Source organism: Jaculus jaculus, chromosome 8 (genome assembly GCF_020740685.1).
Source record: "Jaculus jaculus isolate mJacJac1 chromosome 8, mJacJac1.mat.Y.cur, whole genome shotgun sequence".
In the NCBI taxonomy this organism is placed as follows: domain Eukaryota; kingdom Metazoa; phylum Chordata; class Mammalia; order Rodentia; family Dipodidae; genus Jaculus; species Jaculus jaculus.
Window position 1 is genome coordinate 7,083,292 of NC_059109.1, and position 15,028 is coordinate 7,098,319.

At 44.2% G+C, this 15,028-nt stretch overlaps 1 protein-coding gene across 1 annotated transcript in view; it reads left to right on the forward strand.

Moving 5' to 3' along the window:
- Nucleotides 1-15,028, forward strand: part of Dnah8 (dynein axonemal heavy chain 8) — a 313,617-nt gene that overhangs the window by 128,916 nt on the left and 169,673 nt on the right. The window contains exons 46-49 of the mRNA XM_045156110.1: nt 5,727-5,914; nt 13,309-13,395; nt 13,668-13,775; nt 14,611-14,745. Of these exons, the coding sequence (XP_045012045.1) occupies nt 5,727-5,914; nt 13,309-13,395; nt 13,668-13,775; nt 14,611-14,745 (518 nt within the window). The remainder of the gene's footprint in view (nt 1-5,726; nt 5,915-13,308; nt 13,396-13,667; nt 13,776-14,610; nt 14,746-15,028) is intronic.

The following is a 15,028-nucleotide window of genomic DNA, read 5'->3' on the forward strand; positions in this document are numbered from 1 at the left end:
GTGGTTTAATACTGCTAGTGTTAGCTTGCATGATTTGAGTGGCTATTGTGTTATGAAAAGAACGTCAACTTATCATGGTCCAAACAGTAGTGGAGGAGGAGGTAAGGGCAAGAGAGCAAATTGATACATGAGACTTCCCTGGATATAATGACATGTAATGTAATGAAATTTCCACTGAAATGAAATATCTTTAAAAAGCTATGCAACAATGAGAAAAGAGAGTTGGCCATTCATAGTTGAGCATTTATGTATGTATGTATGTATTTATTTGAGAGCGAGAGGTAGAGAGGAAGGGAGGGAGGGAGGGAGGGAGGAAGGGAGGAAGGGAGAGAGAGAGAGAGAATGGGCTTGCCAGGCCTATAGCCACTGCAAATGAACTCCAGAAGGTCACACCACCTTGTGCATCTGGCTGATGTGGGTACTGGAGAATTGAACCTGAGTGGTCAGGCTTTTTAAGCAACTGATGAGCCATTAGCCCCGACAGTTGAGAATTTTTGAGAAAAATCCTAGAGTTCTTGAAAATTTCTGAGACTCTTTGAGGAAATCCTGGGAGGTAGGCAGGCAGGAGGAGACTTCAGATGAACACTGTAAAACCAAACCCGTTCAAGAGCACTTCAGACTCAAGCTTTCTTGAGAGTTATTCTCCTCTGCAGCTCATGCTGGTTTTCTCTGTGGATCTCACGCAGACCCGCGCTTTTAGTAGCATCCATATGACTCCCAAACTTTCACCTCCAGATTAGACTTCTCTTTCCTCGTGCATACAAATGCTTGCCAGACATTTCCATGTAAATGTCTGTGAAGTGCATCTTCAGTGTTTCCAAAGCAGAACTCTTGTTGGTCTCTCTCTGCCCATTTCTTCTCCCTCCTCAGCCAGGTGACCACTCCATTCTTCAGACTGCTCAGACAAAACCCCAAACAAAGCTTTGACTTGTCCCAAAGAGAGAGAGAGAGACTTATTGCTCTCTTTCTCTTGTACACACAGCCAAGCCACTAGCAGTCATGACTAGTTTTGCCTTCAGAGCACACCCCCAAACTCACCACTCTTCCTCCCACTGTAGACACCCTGACTCGGGATGCCATTTCCTCTCAGGCCACTTGGGTAAGCCCCCTTGCCTGGTCTCTCTGAGTCCACCATCCCCTTCCTTCCAACCTCAAAGTGGTAAAGCACTGACCCTTCTCCGTGTGGTTTAGATCATGACCCCTGTCCCACTGAAAGCTGTCTGGTGGCTTCTTCAAAGTCAAAGCCCAAATCCTTACCTGATCCTACATTGCCTCACACAAGCTCACCCCCCAGCTGCCCCCCACCATGCTACCCTGACCCTCTGATCTACTACTTTCCCCTCACTCTCTACTATAGCTCTGTTGGCCTTCCCGAGGGTTCTCAAACACGTGGAGCGCTGTCGGACCCCTTTCCTTATGTTTGGCAGCTCCTTAAGCTCTATTCACATGGTTCACTGGACAAAGGACACCACAGCGAACATCAGTTGCTGAGCACGTGAAAGACTGCTCTCTGCAATGGCGTGTCAGACAAGGGCTCTCATTAGTTTAGCTTCTGTTCACCATAGCACGATGGTCCCAGCCAGTGCCCTAGTCAGGAACAATGAAAATACAGTTTTGAATGAAAGAAACATACATTCTCATTGTTTAGAAATGCTGTGGCGGACTGTACAGAAAATTCAACTGATCTATAGAAAAAAGATTTTAGTAGGTTTAGTATATAAAGTCAATACAAAATCTATTTTGAAAATTTTTTTGTTTATTTTTATTTAGTTAGTTGAGAGTGACAGAGAGAGAAAAGAGGCAGAGAGGGCTGGAGAGATGGCTTAGCGGTTAAGTGCTTGCCTGTGAAGCCTAAGGACCCCAGTTCGAGGCTCGGTTCCCCAGGTCCCACGTTAGCCAGATGCACAAAGGGGTGCAAGCGTCTGGAGTTCGTTTGCAGAGGCTGGAAGCCCTGGCGCGCCCATTCTCTCTCTCTCCCTCTGTCTTTCTCTCTGTGTCTGTCGCTCTCAAATAAATAAATAAAAACTGAACAAAAAAAAATTAAAAAAAAAAAAGAGGCAGAGAGAGGGAGATTGAGAAAATGGGCATGCCAGGGCCTCCAGCCACTGCAAACAAACTCCACATGCATGCGCCACCTTGTGCATCTGGCTTATGTGGGTCCTGGGGAAGCAAGCCTTGAACTGAGGTCCTTAGGCTTTACAGGCAAGCGCTTAACCACTAAGCCATCTCTCCAGCCCCAAATCTATTTCTTTTTTTAAAAAAACCTTTAAAATATTTTAAATTTTTATTTCTTTATTTATTTTAGAGAGAGAGATTGAGAGGTAGGTGAGAGAGAGAGGGAGAGAATGGGCATACCAGGGCCTTTAGCTGCTGCAAATGAACTCCAGATGCATGTGCCACCTTGTGCATCTGGCTTATGTGGGTCTTGGGGAATTGAACCTGGGTCCTTTGGCTTTGCAGGCAAGTACCTTAACTGCTAAGCAATCTCTTCAGCCCCAAAATCCATTTTAATTTCTATAAATCACAAAAAGGTTTGTCATAAAATTTCAGGAGTATATTATAGAGTCTAATTACATGTGATATTGGAACAGGGATAGAGAAATAGACAAGAGGAATGTAACAGAATGCAGAATCAGGTTAAGCGCACCTGGTGTGGGGAAAAAGGTGGCACTATAAATCAGTGATGAAGGAGATGGGCTGTGTGCTGAGTGGTTCCGCGATAGTAGATGGTTAATATTTAAAATGGAAAATTGGATCCTTGCTTATATTATACATACACGAAAACCAGCTTTAGTATTAATGCCTAAATGCAAAAGGTAGAATTACAGAGTGCTTTTAGAAGGTAATGAAAGACAATATCTCTGTTTTTAGAATATAATTTTTTGCTACAAAAATCAGTCCATAAAGAAAATATTGATCCGTTTGCCTACCTTAAGTTAAAACTTTTTGTTTTTTTTTTTTTTTGAGGTAGGGTCTTGTAGTCCAGCCAACCTGGAATCCACTGTGTCTCAGACTGGCTTCGAACTCACAGTGATCCTCCTACCTCTGCCTCCCAATTGCTGGGATTAAAGGTGTTTTCCACCACCCCTGGCTTCTAAGTTAAAAACTTTTGTTCCTCAGTGGGTACCTGAGACCATGAGAAGCCATGCCAGAAACTTGGTATGAGCAATACATGCTACTTACAAAGGGTTCATATTCACTGCATATAAACACTGAGTGTGAATCTGTGCGTGAAAGATAATCAGGAAGAAAACTGAGGAACAAAAGGCATTTACAAATGAAGACCACCAAATGACCAGCGACCAAAGTCATGTGTATTCTAAAGGAATTCCACCTTTGAACTTTGCAGATTAACAAAAGCTTAAGCATGACATTTTTTCCTGGTTATTTATTTATTTATTTATTTAAATCACTGGCAGAGATAAAGAGCAACAGAAACACTCAGCTGCCACTGGTGAAGTGTAAAAGTCTTTTGGAAACCAGTCAGCACCACTTTCTTTTTTAATGTTTTATTTATTTATTTGAGACAGGGATAGAGAGAGAAGAAGAGGGCGAGAGAGAGAGAGAATAGGTGCACAAACAAACTCTAGACACATATGCTACTATGTGCATCTGGCTTACATGGGTACTGGAGAATCGAACCTGGGTCCTTTGGCTTTGCAGACAAGCATCTTCACCACTAAGCCATCTCTCCAGCCCCTACACCACTTTCAAAAGCACGCAAGTGTGTTCTCAGCTACCTCAGTCCTGGTTGGTGCTCACATAAACTGCTTTTGTATCTGAACGCTGACAGCAGCTCTACTCAGCAAGTAACTAAAAGAATAACCTGAGTATCTGTTATGATGGTCTGGGCACATGAATTGTGAACGTGCGATTTTTATGTTTTATGCATATGAAAGAAAAGCACAAAATTCTGTTTAGCAGTGCTGTTGAGTGGTAAATATGAATACCGATAGCCAGTGCTTCCTTCATAATGCTTGTTATGCTGCTCCTTATAATTTGTGGGTATGTTAAAGCCTTCCCAAGAACTTTCCTGAATCTCGAGAACCACGTTCTCTTAATGTGAATTGTTCTTTTTTTTTTAATTTTTTAAATTTTTATTAACATTTTCCATGATTATAAAAAAATATCCCATGGTAATTCCCTCCCTACACCCCCCCCCCCACGCTTTCCCCTTTGGTGAATTATTCTTGACTTGAGCTGATCAAGAGAAGCGGCGTGCACACTAGATAACCCTCGGAAGCCAAATCAAAGACAGAGAAAAAGAAGAGAAAGTGGCCGCCTCCAGTATTCATCGCCCATGTAAAGTTGTGACAAGACTTTCTGAAGTGAAGTCCAGCAGAGATCGTCCTGGGGGGAGGCAGGCCAAGGCGAGAGGGCCAAGGGACTAGGGCAGAAGAGGCCCAGAGTGGAAGTGCTCCTGCCTCTCCCATTCCTTCCTCCACAGCGCCAGAGGCAGGCATGCATCCTCCAAATTTGGATGTGGAAACCCCTCCACAGGCAGAGATGACAGAGTCTTATAAAAATGCTGAAGGATGGCTAGAGAGATGGCGTAAGTGGTTTAAGGTGCTTGCCTGTGAAACCTGAGGACCCAGGTTCGATTCCCCAGTACCCACGTAAGCCAGCTGCACAACGGGGCACACACATTTGGAGTTTGCTGTGGTTGGCAGCCTCATATATATCTGCCTCTTTCTCTCTCTGTCACTCAAATAAATAAACAAAAATAGAATTTAAAAATGCGGAAAGAACTCAGACTCCCAGAACAATAGACTGGACAGATTGATTGCTAATTTGAATGAAAGAGAAAGCAAGAACATTCCACAGGAAAAACAATAGCTTTAGAGATTCAAGACTTTGTCCCATTTGCTCAATTAGAACACACACACCCACACACCCCCACACCCCAGGTTGTTAGGAAAAAAGCAACAGTGGGAACTCTTGCAAATGGAAGGGTGCACATTTAAAGAGCAAACCCTCGAGCAGGAATTGAAAGCCAAGAGGAGAAAGTGAAAGTTTGACAGAGCAACGGACGGGTCAGAGGGACAGGTACATACATTTCACCAAATAATGGCAATCCCCAAGGCACGGCAAAGAGCGGCGGGGGGCTGGACAGTAATAAAAGAAGAGCATTTCATATAGCCAAGGTGAGGAAAGGGCCCGTCCCTGACCCTAGAGAATAGATTTGGGGGCGGCGTTCCTGGCTGTTCCAGGTCTTCCTTTGCGCTTGGGTTTGCAGGAAATAAATAAAAATCCCTCGGGGCCGTTATCTTCTTCAGCTCGCTCCTGACATCTCTTATCTCATTGCAATAAAAGAAGGACAGAGAGACCTGACCCCATGGGGCATCTTTTATTTTGTCACTTTTCCCCAGGCACATGGCTCCTCCCATCCTCATCCTCACTGAAGGTGGCCCTTCAAGACCGGATTAGATTCTCATCACTACCTTCAGCATTCCTACGTGTAATGAGGACTTTACTCTTTAGTTTTGACACTGTACCATTTTCATCGTTTGGGGTTCTGGTGTACAAACAATTAAACATCTTCTTTTCACCTGAATGAAATATTATCTTTATCAATAGCCAGATCTGATCTGTCTCAGCCTTTACATAGTCATGTTTAAATATAATTGTGGGAGAAATAAGTGCTATGAAGAAGGGATGTTATAAGGTGAAACTTTTATTTTATTTTATTTTATTTTTTTTAACCAAGTAACTGTTTTTCATGCCAGGTCTCGCACAGTCAGGTTCCTGGGGCTGTTTTGATGAGTTTAACAGAATTGAATTGCCTGTATTATCCGTGGCGGCCCAGCAAATTTACATCGTTTTGACAGCAAGGAAAGAGAGGAAAAAGCAGTTCATTTTTTCTGATGGCGACTGCGTTGATTTAAACCCAGAATTTGGAATCTTCTTAACAATGGTGAGGCCCTGGGCTTTAAATGCAAGTCGATTAATTCAACTTTTGCTGATTTAAATACAGGAATCCACACATTAGTGGGTGCATCTAGTTGTTTCTCCTCATTGCTGTGACTGAAGACCTGACCAGAAGCAGTTTAAGGAAGGAAAGGCTGATTTCAGTTTACAGGCGAAGGTTACAGCCCACCACAGTGGAGAAGTCATGGCAGCCGGAGCTGAAAGCAGCTGCTCACGTGGTTCAATGCGGGGAAGCAGAGAGCGTGACGGCGGTGCTCAGGGCTCACTCCCTTCCTTGCAGCCCAGGTCCCCTGCTGCCCCATGGCACCGCTCATGATCAAGACGGCTTTTCCCAGGCTGGAGAGATGGCTTAGCGGTTAAGCGCTTGCCTGTGAAGCCTAAGGACCCCAGTTCGAGGCTCCATTCCCCAGGACCCACATGAGCCAGATGCACAAGGGGGCGCACACATCTGGAGTTCGTCTGCAGTGGTTGGAGGCCCTGGCGCACCCATTCTGTCTCTCTCTCTCTCTGTCTCTCTCGCTCTCTCTGTGCCTTTCTCTCTCTATCTGTCTCTCTCAAATAAAAAAAACCAAAAATTAAAAAAAAAAGATGGCTTTTCTCACATCAATTAACCTAACCTAGCTAATGCCTCACCGATGAGCCTCGAGCCTTCCAGGTGATTCTAGGTCTTGTCAAGTTGACGATGGTTATAAACCATCCCAAAGGGTAAATGACCCAATCAGCCAAGTACTCTCATTATACTTCAAATTTATTTATTTAATGGCAGGCAGAGAAAACAAGTATGGGGGAGAGTGAGAAGGAGAGAGAGACAGAGAATGAGTACACTGGGGCCTCTAGCCGCTACAGCAGCAAAAAACAACTTCAGATGCATGTGCCACTTTGTGCCTCTGACTTTACATGGGTACTAGGGTATTAAATTTGGGCGCTCGGGAATTTCAAGCAAGTGCCTTAACTGCTGAGCCATCTCTCCAGCCCCTCCTCATATTATTTTGAGTAGTAAAAATAGCTCGGAAAGATATGATGTCGTAATATGTTAGTAGCAATGGGTATTGTTTACTCAACATTTATGTATGAAGCTCTAGGCTACTTGTTTTATGTATTAAATCAGTAAAGCTCGTGCTGTGCTGCTGTAACAAACAACTCCTCAAATCTTAATCACTTAAAACCACAAAGATTTCTTTTCTTATTAAAAAAAAGTATTTATTTTCACAGCAAGTGATCCCGGACCCTGACCCCCAACCAAGCGGGCAGGTCTCTGTACTGGGCCTTTTATCATCACAGCACCCAGAGGAGAGACCACTCTGCCAGTCCCTGGCTCCCACTGGCCTTCCCCCGGGCCCGACACAGCATTACTCCAGAGCAAACAGCTCCTCCCTCGGTCCTTTGCTGATGGATGGGGTCCTTCATTTTCTAGGAGAAGAGGGTCACACAGTCCACTTCAGACACCTGCAGAAAGAGGGTGTGGCAGTTAATCTCTGGTTATCAACTTGACAAGATTTAGATTCACCATAGAAACAAACTGCTTGACATGCCTGCTAAGGATTTTTCTAGATTAGGTTAATTGAGATGGGAGTGCCCACTCAACTGTAGGTGGTACCATTCCTAGGGCTGGAATGTCTGGCTAAAGACAAAGGAGAGTGAGGGTTGGACAGATGGATTATCCATTAAGGTGCTTGCCTGCAAAGCCTAAGGACCCAGGTTCGATTCCCCAGGACCCATGTAAGCCAGATGCGCAAGAGGGTCTGGAGTTCATTTGCAGTGGTTGGAGACCCTGACGCACCCATTCTCTCTCCCTCTTTCCCTGTTAAGTAAATAATATTTTTTAAAAAAGTGAAAAAGCAATATTTATTTTCATTTGTTTATGTGAAGGGGGCGCAGATAGTGAGAGAGAGGATGGGCGTGCCAGGGCCTCCAGCAACTGCAAACGAACTCCAGACACTTGCGCCACCTTGTGCATCTGGCTTATGTGGGTCCTGGGGAATCAAACCGGGGTCCTTAGGCTTCATGGGCAAGTGCCTTAACCACGTGTCCACTGTGGGTTGATGAGGATGGGGGGCTGGGAGACCAGGGTCTGCTCTGCGTGTCCTGCCAGCGATACTGGGCCCTCTCTCAAGCCACTTCTGTGTGCTATAGGAAAAGAAGAAGAAAACATAAAGTTACAGGCTCTGCCTTTCCAGAATCGACATGTCCCACTGGCTAAAGCAACTTACATGACCACATCTGACTCCAAGGAAGCTGGGAAGTAGAGTGCTATTATGTAACTCGAAGGGGGAAGAACTTGTAATATTTTTTTAAAATTTTTATTTGAGAGACAGAGGGAGAGAGTAAGATGCAGAGAGATAGATGATAGATAGATAGATAGATAGATAGATAGATAGATAGATAGATAAATGATAGATAGAAAGTGAAGGAGAGAGGATGGGCACACCAGGGCCTCCAGCCGCTGCAAACAACTCCAGATGCATGCGCCCCCTTGTGCATGTGGCTTGCGTGGGTCTTTGGGAATCGAACCTGGGTCCTTTGGCTTCGCAGGCAAATGCGTTAACTGCTAAGCCATCTCTCCAGCCCAAGCTTGTAGTATTTGATCAGTAACACTTGCAGCTATCATATGCATGTCTTTGCATCCTGAAGCTGTGATAGCCTCTGATGTGTGTGTGTTTTTAAAGGTAGGGTCTCCCTTTAGCCCAGGCTGATCTGGAATTCACTATGTATTTCTCACGTTGGTCTCAAAGTCATAGCTACCTCTGCCTCCTCAGTGCTGGGATTCAAGGCACGCACCACCACTGGCTTGAGGTGGGTCTTTTATAGCAGAGGTTCAAGTCACCCAGCCAGTAAGAGACATTAGCTAGTGTTTTTTCTAATGCTGAAAACTGCCTGCTTGACCTCAACAGTTAGTTTTACCCTGATTGTTAATAGAAGGAAATGACTTAAATGTCTTCAAAGTAAATAAACAGAGTTCTATACCAAAGAGTTGTAGCAAGTGGAGCGGCTGTGTGATTGAGAGCAGAACTTTGAGGTGGCATTATAAATATTAAAAACGAAGGTCACGGGGGGCTGGAGAGATGGCTTAGCACTTAAGGTGCTTGCTGGCCAAGTCAAAGGACCCAGATTCTATTTCCCAGGACTCATGTAAGCAAGAGCACAAGGTGATGCAAGTGTCTGGAGTTCATTTGTAGAGGCTGAAGGCCCTGGTGTGCCCATTCTCTCTCTGTGTGTGTGTATCTCTGCCTTTCTCTCTCTTGCTCTCTCAAATAAATAAATAAATAATAAAATGTTTTAAAAAACAAAGGCATGAATTAGGGAAAAGAGGCTAATGTTGAATGAAGTTTATACATACATACATACATATATATATGTATATGTGTGTGTGTGTGTGTGTCCTTTAAAGTTAAATCTCTTCCAGTTGTAAGGCAACACAAAGTACCATTTTTAAATTTCCCAGTGGACAAAGATAAATTATAGGAAATAAAGTTCCTGATAAGCCTTGTTGTAAGTAAGCCTAAAGTAAAGCAATTAGAGAGATAGTAACTCAGAAATTGTAAATCAGGAAACTGGAAGAAGTTAGCTCAGTGTGAAAGAATTTCTAAGAAGCTCACCATTCTCCCTGGTTTAAGCCTAACACTGGACATATCAATTAGATATTGTATTAAGCTATGAACAACCAACTCACACACACTGACAGAAGACAGGGGCTTAACACGTAAGGATTTATTCTCCTAAGATCTTCCTGTCTCTTTTACTCCAACTTAGTTTCCATCTTCAAGGTCTCTTCCTCCCTCCCTCCCTCCCTCCCTCTCTCCGTCTCTCTCTTTCTTTCTTTCTAAGAGACAGAGAGAGAGAGAGAGAGAGAGAGAGAGAGAGAGAGACAGACAGACAGACACTGGGGTGCACCAGGGCCTCCAGCTACTGCAAATAAACTCCAGATGCACGCACCACCTAGTGCATCTGCCTGTATGTGGGTACTGGGGAGTCAAACATGTGTTCGTAGGCTTTGCAGGCAAGTGCCTTAAGCGCTGAGCAATCTCCCCTGCCCAGAGTCACTTTATGACTCAATAGAAAGCATGTCTTGTTGGAGCCAAGTGACTGAGTAACTTCCCTCTCAACAAACACCTGGGTTGTTTCGCACCTGGTGTGTCCCTCTCCTCTCACCATATCGAGTATAATCACTCTAGCTGCAAGGCAGGCTGGGAAGTGCAGCCTGTAATCTAGGTGCCCAGCTTGTAGGTGGGTTTTTGTGACGAAGCAATAAGGATTCTTGACGGAGAGGCAACTAGAAATTCCTGTATTTCCACCATGTAGCAAGGTGTCTGGTCAGTTGACAGAACCCAGTAAGTGTTCAAGGGCTAAAGATCTCTCAAGGGATAGTCCTAAAATGACCAACCCTAATTTGCCTGCTTGTCTCTGAGCTCCTTTCCCTCTGGGTCTTCCCTGTTTTCAATCTGCTGTTACTTATGGGGAAACTGGGGTTTCTTTCCACCTTTCCTTTTGTCCATGCCACATTCTCCTTCATCCTCTTCTTCCTCAGTCCCACGGTGCTTGATCAGTTGAAGAATTTTAGAACTTTGATCACAAACAATAATTGAGGACATGAGGGCTGTAGAGATGGCTTAGCGGTTAAGCGCTTGCCTGTGAAGCCTAAGGACCCCGGTTCGAGGCTCGGTTCCCCAGGTCCCACGTTAGCCAGATGCACAAGGAGGCGCACGCATCTGGAGTTCGTTTGCAGAGGCTGGAAGCCCTGGCGCGCCCATTCTCTCTCTCTCTCCCTCTATCTGTCTTTCTCTCTGTGTCTGTTGCTCTCAAATAAATAAATAAATAAAATTAAAAAAAAAAAGACATGAAATAACATTTTCCCAAGTGAGTTCTCCAATAAAAATCCTGATATTTTCCCCTCCCTCTTCTTTAAGGAATGTTAGACCATAATTATTCCCTGACTCAGTTCTCTTCTCATAGCAGTTGCCTTCTTGAAGCTGGGATAAAACACCATGTAAAAGCAGTTTATATAGGGGAAGAGCTGATTTCAGGCTTAGAGGTTTTTTTAAATAATTAATTTATTTTTTATTGACAACTTCCATACTTGTAGACAATAAGCCATGGTAATTCCCTCCCTCCCCCCACTTTCCCCTTTGAAACTCCACTCTCTATCATATCCCCTCCCCCTCTCAATCATTCTCTCTTTTATTTTGATGTTATGATCTTTTCCTCCTGTTATTATGGTCTTGTGTAGGTAGTGTCAGGCACTGTGAGGTCATGGATATCAAGGCCATTTTGTGTCTGGTGGGGAGCACATTGTAAGGAGTTCTACCCTTCCTTTGGCTCTTACATTCTTTCCGCCACCTCTTCCACAATAGACTCTGAGCCTTGGAAGGTGTGATAGAGATATTGCAGTGCTGAGCACTCCTCTGTCACTTCTTCCCAGCACCACGATGCTTTCTGAGTCATCCCAAGGTCACTGCCATCTGAAAAGAGAAGGTTCTCTACCAAAAGTGAGAGTAGCATTAATATATGGGTATGAACATTAAGAGAAGTGTTTAATGGGCAGTTTGGTGAGCATAGTATATACATTTAGCCAGATACCAGCAGATATTACACCCCTAGGGCTCATGACTACCTCTGTTGTAGGTTTTCAAAATCAGGGATGTATTCACTTCCATGGAGCGGGCCTCCAGTCCATTTAGAGAGCTGTTGGCTTCCCCCATAACAGACATGCCACTATTGCACTGATTGGCTCATTTGGCCTGGCTGGCCAAATTTAAGGCTTGCAGTGTCCACTGTTGAGTATCTTCTCTGGCAATTTCTCTCTCCCATTGAACTGCATGCCAGGCTTAGAGTGCTTTTTTTTTTTTTTTAAATATATTTTATTTATTTATGAGAGAGAGAGATATGAGAGAGAGAGAGACAGAATGGGCACTCCATGGCCTATAACCACTGTAAAAGAACTCCAGATGCATGTGCCTCCTTGTGCATCTGGCTTATGTGGGTCTTGGGGAATCGAACCTGGGTCCTTTGGCTTTGCAGGCAACCACCTTAACTGCTAAGCCATCTTCTCTAGCCCCAGGCTTAGAGTTTTGAGTTGGGTTTTCATCATGGTGGAGAAAGCCTGTTACGAGTAGAGGCCGGGCACCACATCTTGTCACTGCAGCTTGCAGGAAGCAGCAAGAGTGAGGTGGCTCTGGCAGGGGGAAGCTAGGCCACCACCAGCAACATAGCTCCTCAAGCAAGGTTCCACACCCCAGATTGCCACCAGCAGGGACCAAGCTTTCAAAACACAAGAGCCTGTGGGGAATATTTTATTCAAACCATCACATTTCTGTTCTTTCCTTTTCTATTTTTTTTTTTTAAAGGTAGGGTCTTGTTTTAGCCCAGGCTGACCTGGAATTCACTCTGTAGACACAGGCTGGCTTTGAACTCATGGCGGTCCTCCTTCCTCTGCCTCCTGAGTGCTGGGATTGAAGGCATGTGCCACGATGCCCAGCTTCCTTTTCTGTTTTTCAAACCAACAGACACATAGATACTTAGTTTCTGCTATACAAACTATGTGTGTGACTATCATAATATATTGGAAAGTGGGGCATGGCAGCACATGCTTTTAATTGCAATTTGGAAAGCTGAGGCAGGAGGATTGCCATGTTTTCAAGGCTAGTCTGGGGCTACAGAGAGAGTTCCAGGTCAGCATGGAGTAGAGTAAGACTCTACCTCAAAAAAGCAACAACAAAAGACCAAAACATATTGGAAATGGATATAAAAAATAACGTGAACTTTCTTTATTTGAAAGATGCAAGTAGACACACACGCACACACACACACACACACACACACACACAGAGAGAGAGAGAGAGAGAGAGAGAGAGAGGGAGAGAGGGAGAGAGAGGGAGAGAGAATAGGTATTCAAGGGTCTCTGGTCATTGCAAATGAACTCCAGACACATGCGCCGCTGTGTGCATCTGGCTTACATGGATACCGGGGAGTTGAACCTCGGTCCTTAGCCTTTGCAGGCAAGCACCTTAACCACTGAGCAATCTCTCTAGCCCTGTGAACTTTATTATGGGTGTCTAACACAAATTTTTATATTTATTTGTTTATTTTTGGTTTTTACGAGGTAGGGTCTTACTGTAGCACAGGCTGGTCTGGAATTCACTCTGTATTCTCAGGGTGGCCTCGAACTCATGGCAATCCTCCTACCTCTGCCTCCTAAGTGCTGGGATTAAAGGCATGCACCACCATGCCCGGCCACATACATTTTAATAAGGCAAGAACATTTTATGAATCTATTACTTTTCAATGCCACCTTATAATCTGAGCTTGGGGGGTCTCAAATGTGTTTGTAGTCAGGAAATGAAAATTGTATCAGTAATTGGAAATCAATTTTATTTTAACTCTTAGAACCCTGGATATGCTGGGCGCCAGGAACTGCCAGAAAACTTAAAAATCCAGTTTAGAACTGTTGCTATGATGGTTCCTGATAGACAGGTATGTGCCCGGACTAAAAAGCTTATTGCAGTTTATATTCTGTACATGTTTATTTGTTTGTTTGTTTTGTGAGGGTAGGGTCTCACTCTAGCCCAGGCTGACCTGGAATTCACTGTATTCCCAGGGTGGCCTCGAACTCATGGTGATCCTCCAACCTCTGCGTCCTGAATGCTGGCTTTAAAATGCGTGCACCACCACACCTGGCTATTCTGTACATATTTTTTTTTGTCACTTAAAGTTGCTGAGAACATCCTCACTGTGTTAATTTCCAGATCATTATGCGAGTTAAACTCGCAAGCTGTGGTTTTCTTGAAAATGTCATCTTGGCTCAGAAGTTTTATGTGCTTTACAAACTCTGTGAAGAGCAGCTGACTAAACAGGTAACTCTATGTGCATTTTTCTTCTGGGTGGAGAACTTCGTTTTTCACCTGGCAATTTTGCTTTGATAGATGCTAATCACCGAGTTACAGACAAGTCTCATCGACACTTGCCAAAAATCTATTCATAATTAATTTGACCTATTGCCTATGAATTTTAAGAACTTCTTTATTTGGAAATACATGCTGACTCACGGGAAGTTGCAAACAAATGTGGGTACTCTTCACTCTTCTTTGTCTAGAGTTTCCGTCTTGTAAATGTAGTGCAGAAACAAAACCAGAAAAGTGGTACTGTTTATCTCCAGTGCTTTAGCTTTTCACCAATGATGCATGCACGTGTGTGTGTGTGTGTGTGTGTGTGTGTGTGTGTATGGAACGATGTCACAGATCATCCCCACTGCATTTAACATACAGAAGAGTTCTATAACCACAGGGTTTCCCCATGCTACATCTGTATGACCCCTGTCTTTCTTCTCTCCCAAGTTCCTGGCCTGCCACTAACCTTTTTCTCCATTTTAAATTTTATGTCGTTAATCTTTCTCTCCACCGGTAATTTTATCTCAAGGAGGCTGTGTAAGTGGAGTCACATAGCACGTAGCCCCATTGGTTCTCCGTTTAAGCTCCCTTGTTTGTCACTGTGGCTGCATTATTTGCAGTAGACATTTTAAGGTGTGAGCATGGGAGCTTGTTGTTGCCAATGAAATGATCTGGTTTGTTTTTTTGTTTGTCAAGTCAAAGGGAAAGAAGAACTGAGCTCTTACTGCACTGTGGCTCAGCGACTCTAAAATGACAGCTGACCATTTTCCAACTAAATCAACTTCGCCTTTTCTCATCTTAGGTTCACTATGACTTTGGGTTGAGAAATATCCTGTCTGTACTGAGGACCCTTGGAGCCCAGAAAAGAGCCAGACCGGAAGACAGTGAGCTGAGCACCGTCATGAGAGGACTGAGGGACATGAACCTTTCCAAACTGGTATGTTTCTCTGTGTTTCCACTTTTCCGAGAGTCAGGCCTGTTTCCATCCCATTCTCCGGGCCAAGTGGGGCTTAGGTCAGGTTGAGTTGTGAGCGCTCGTAATCACAAAGACGATGGGCATGCCTTGCAGAAAAAGGCAAGGAACTGCCTTACCCACGTGACCTAGGTGAGCAGAAAGTGGCTTCCTGCATTAGTTGTGGGCAGTGGATTAGGTCACCGGAAGGCTTCAGCCCAACACTTTCAATCCGTTCATCAGGGCGTAATAAATTTCTCGTCATATT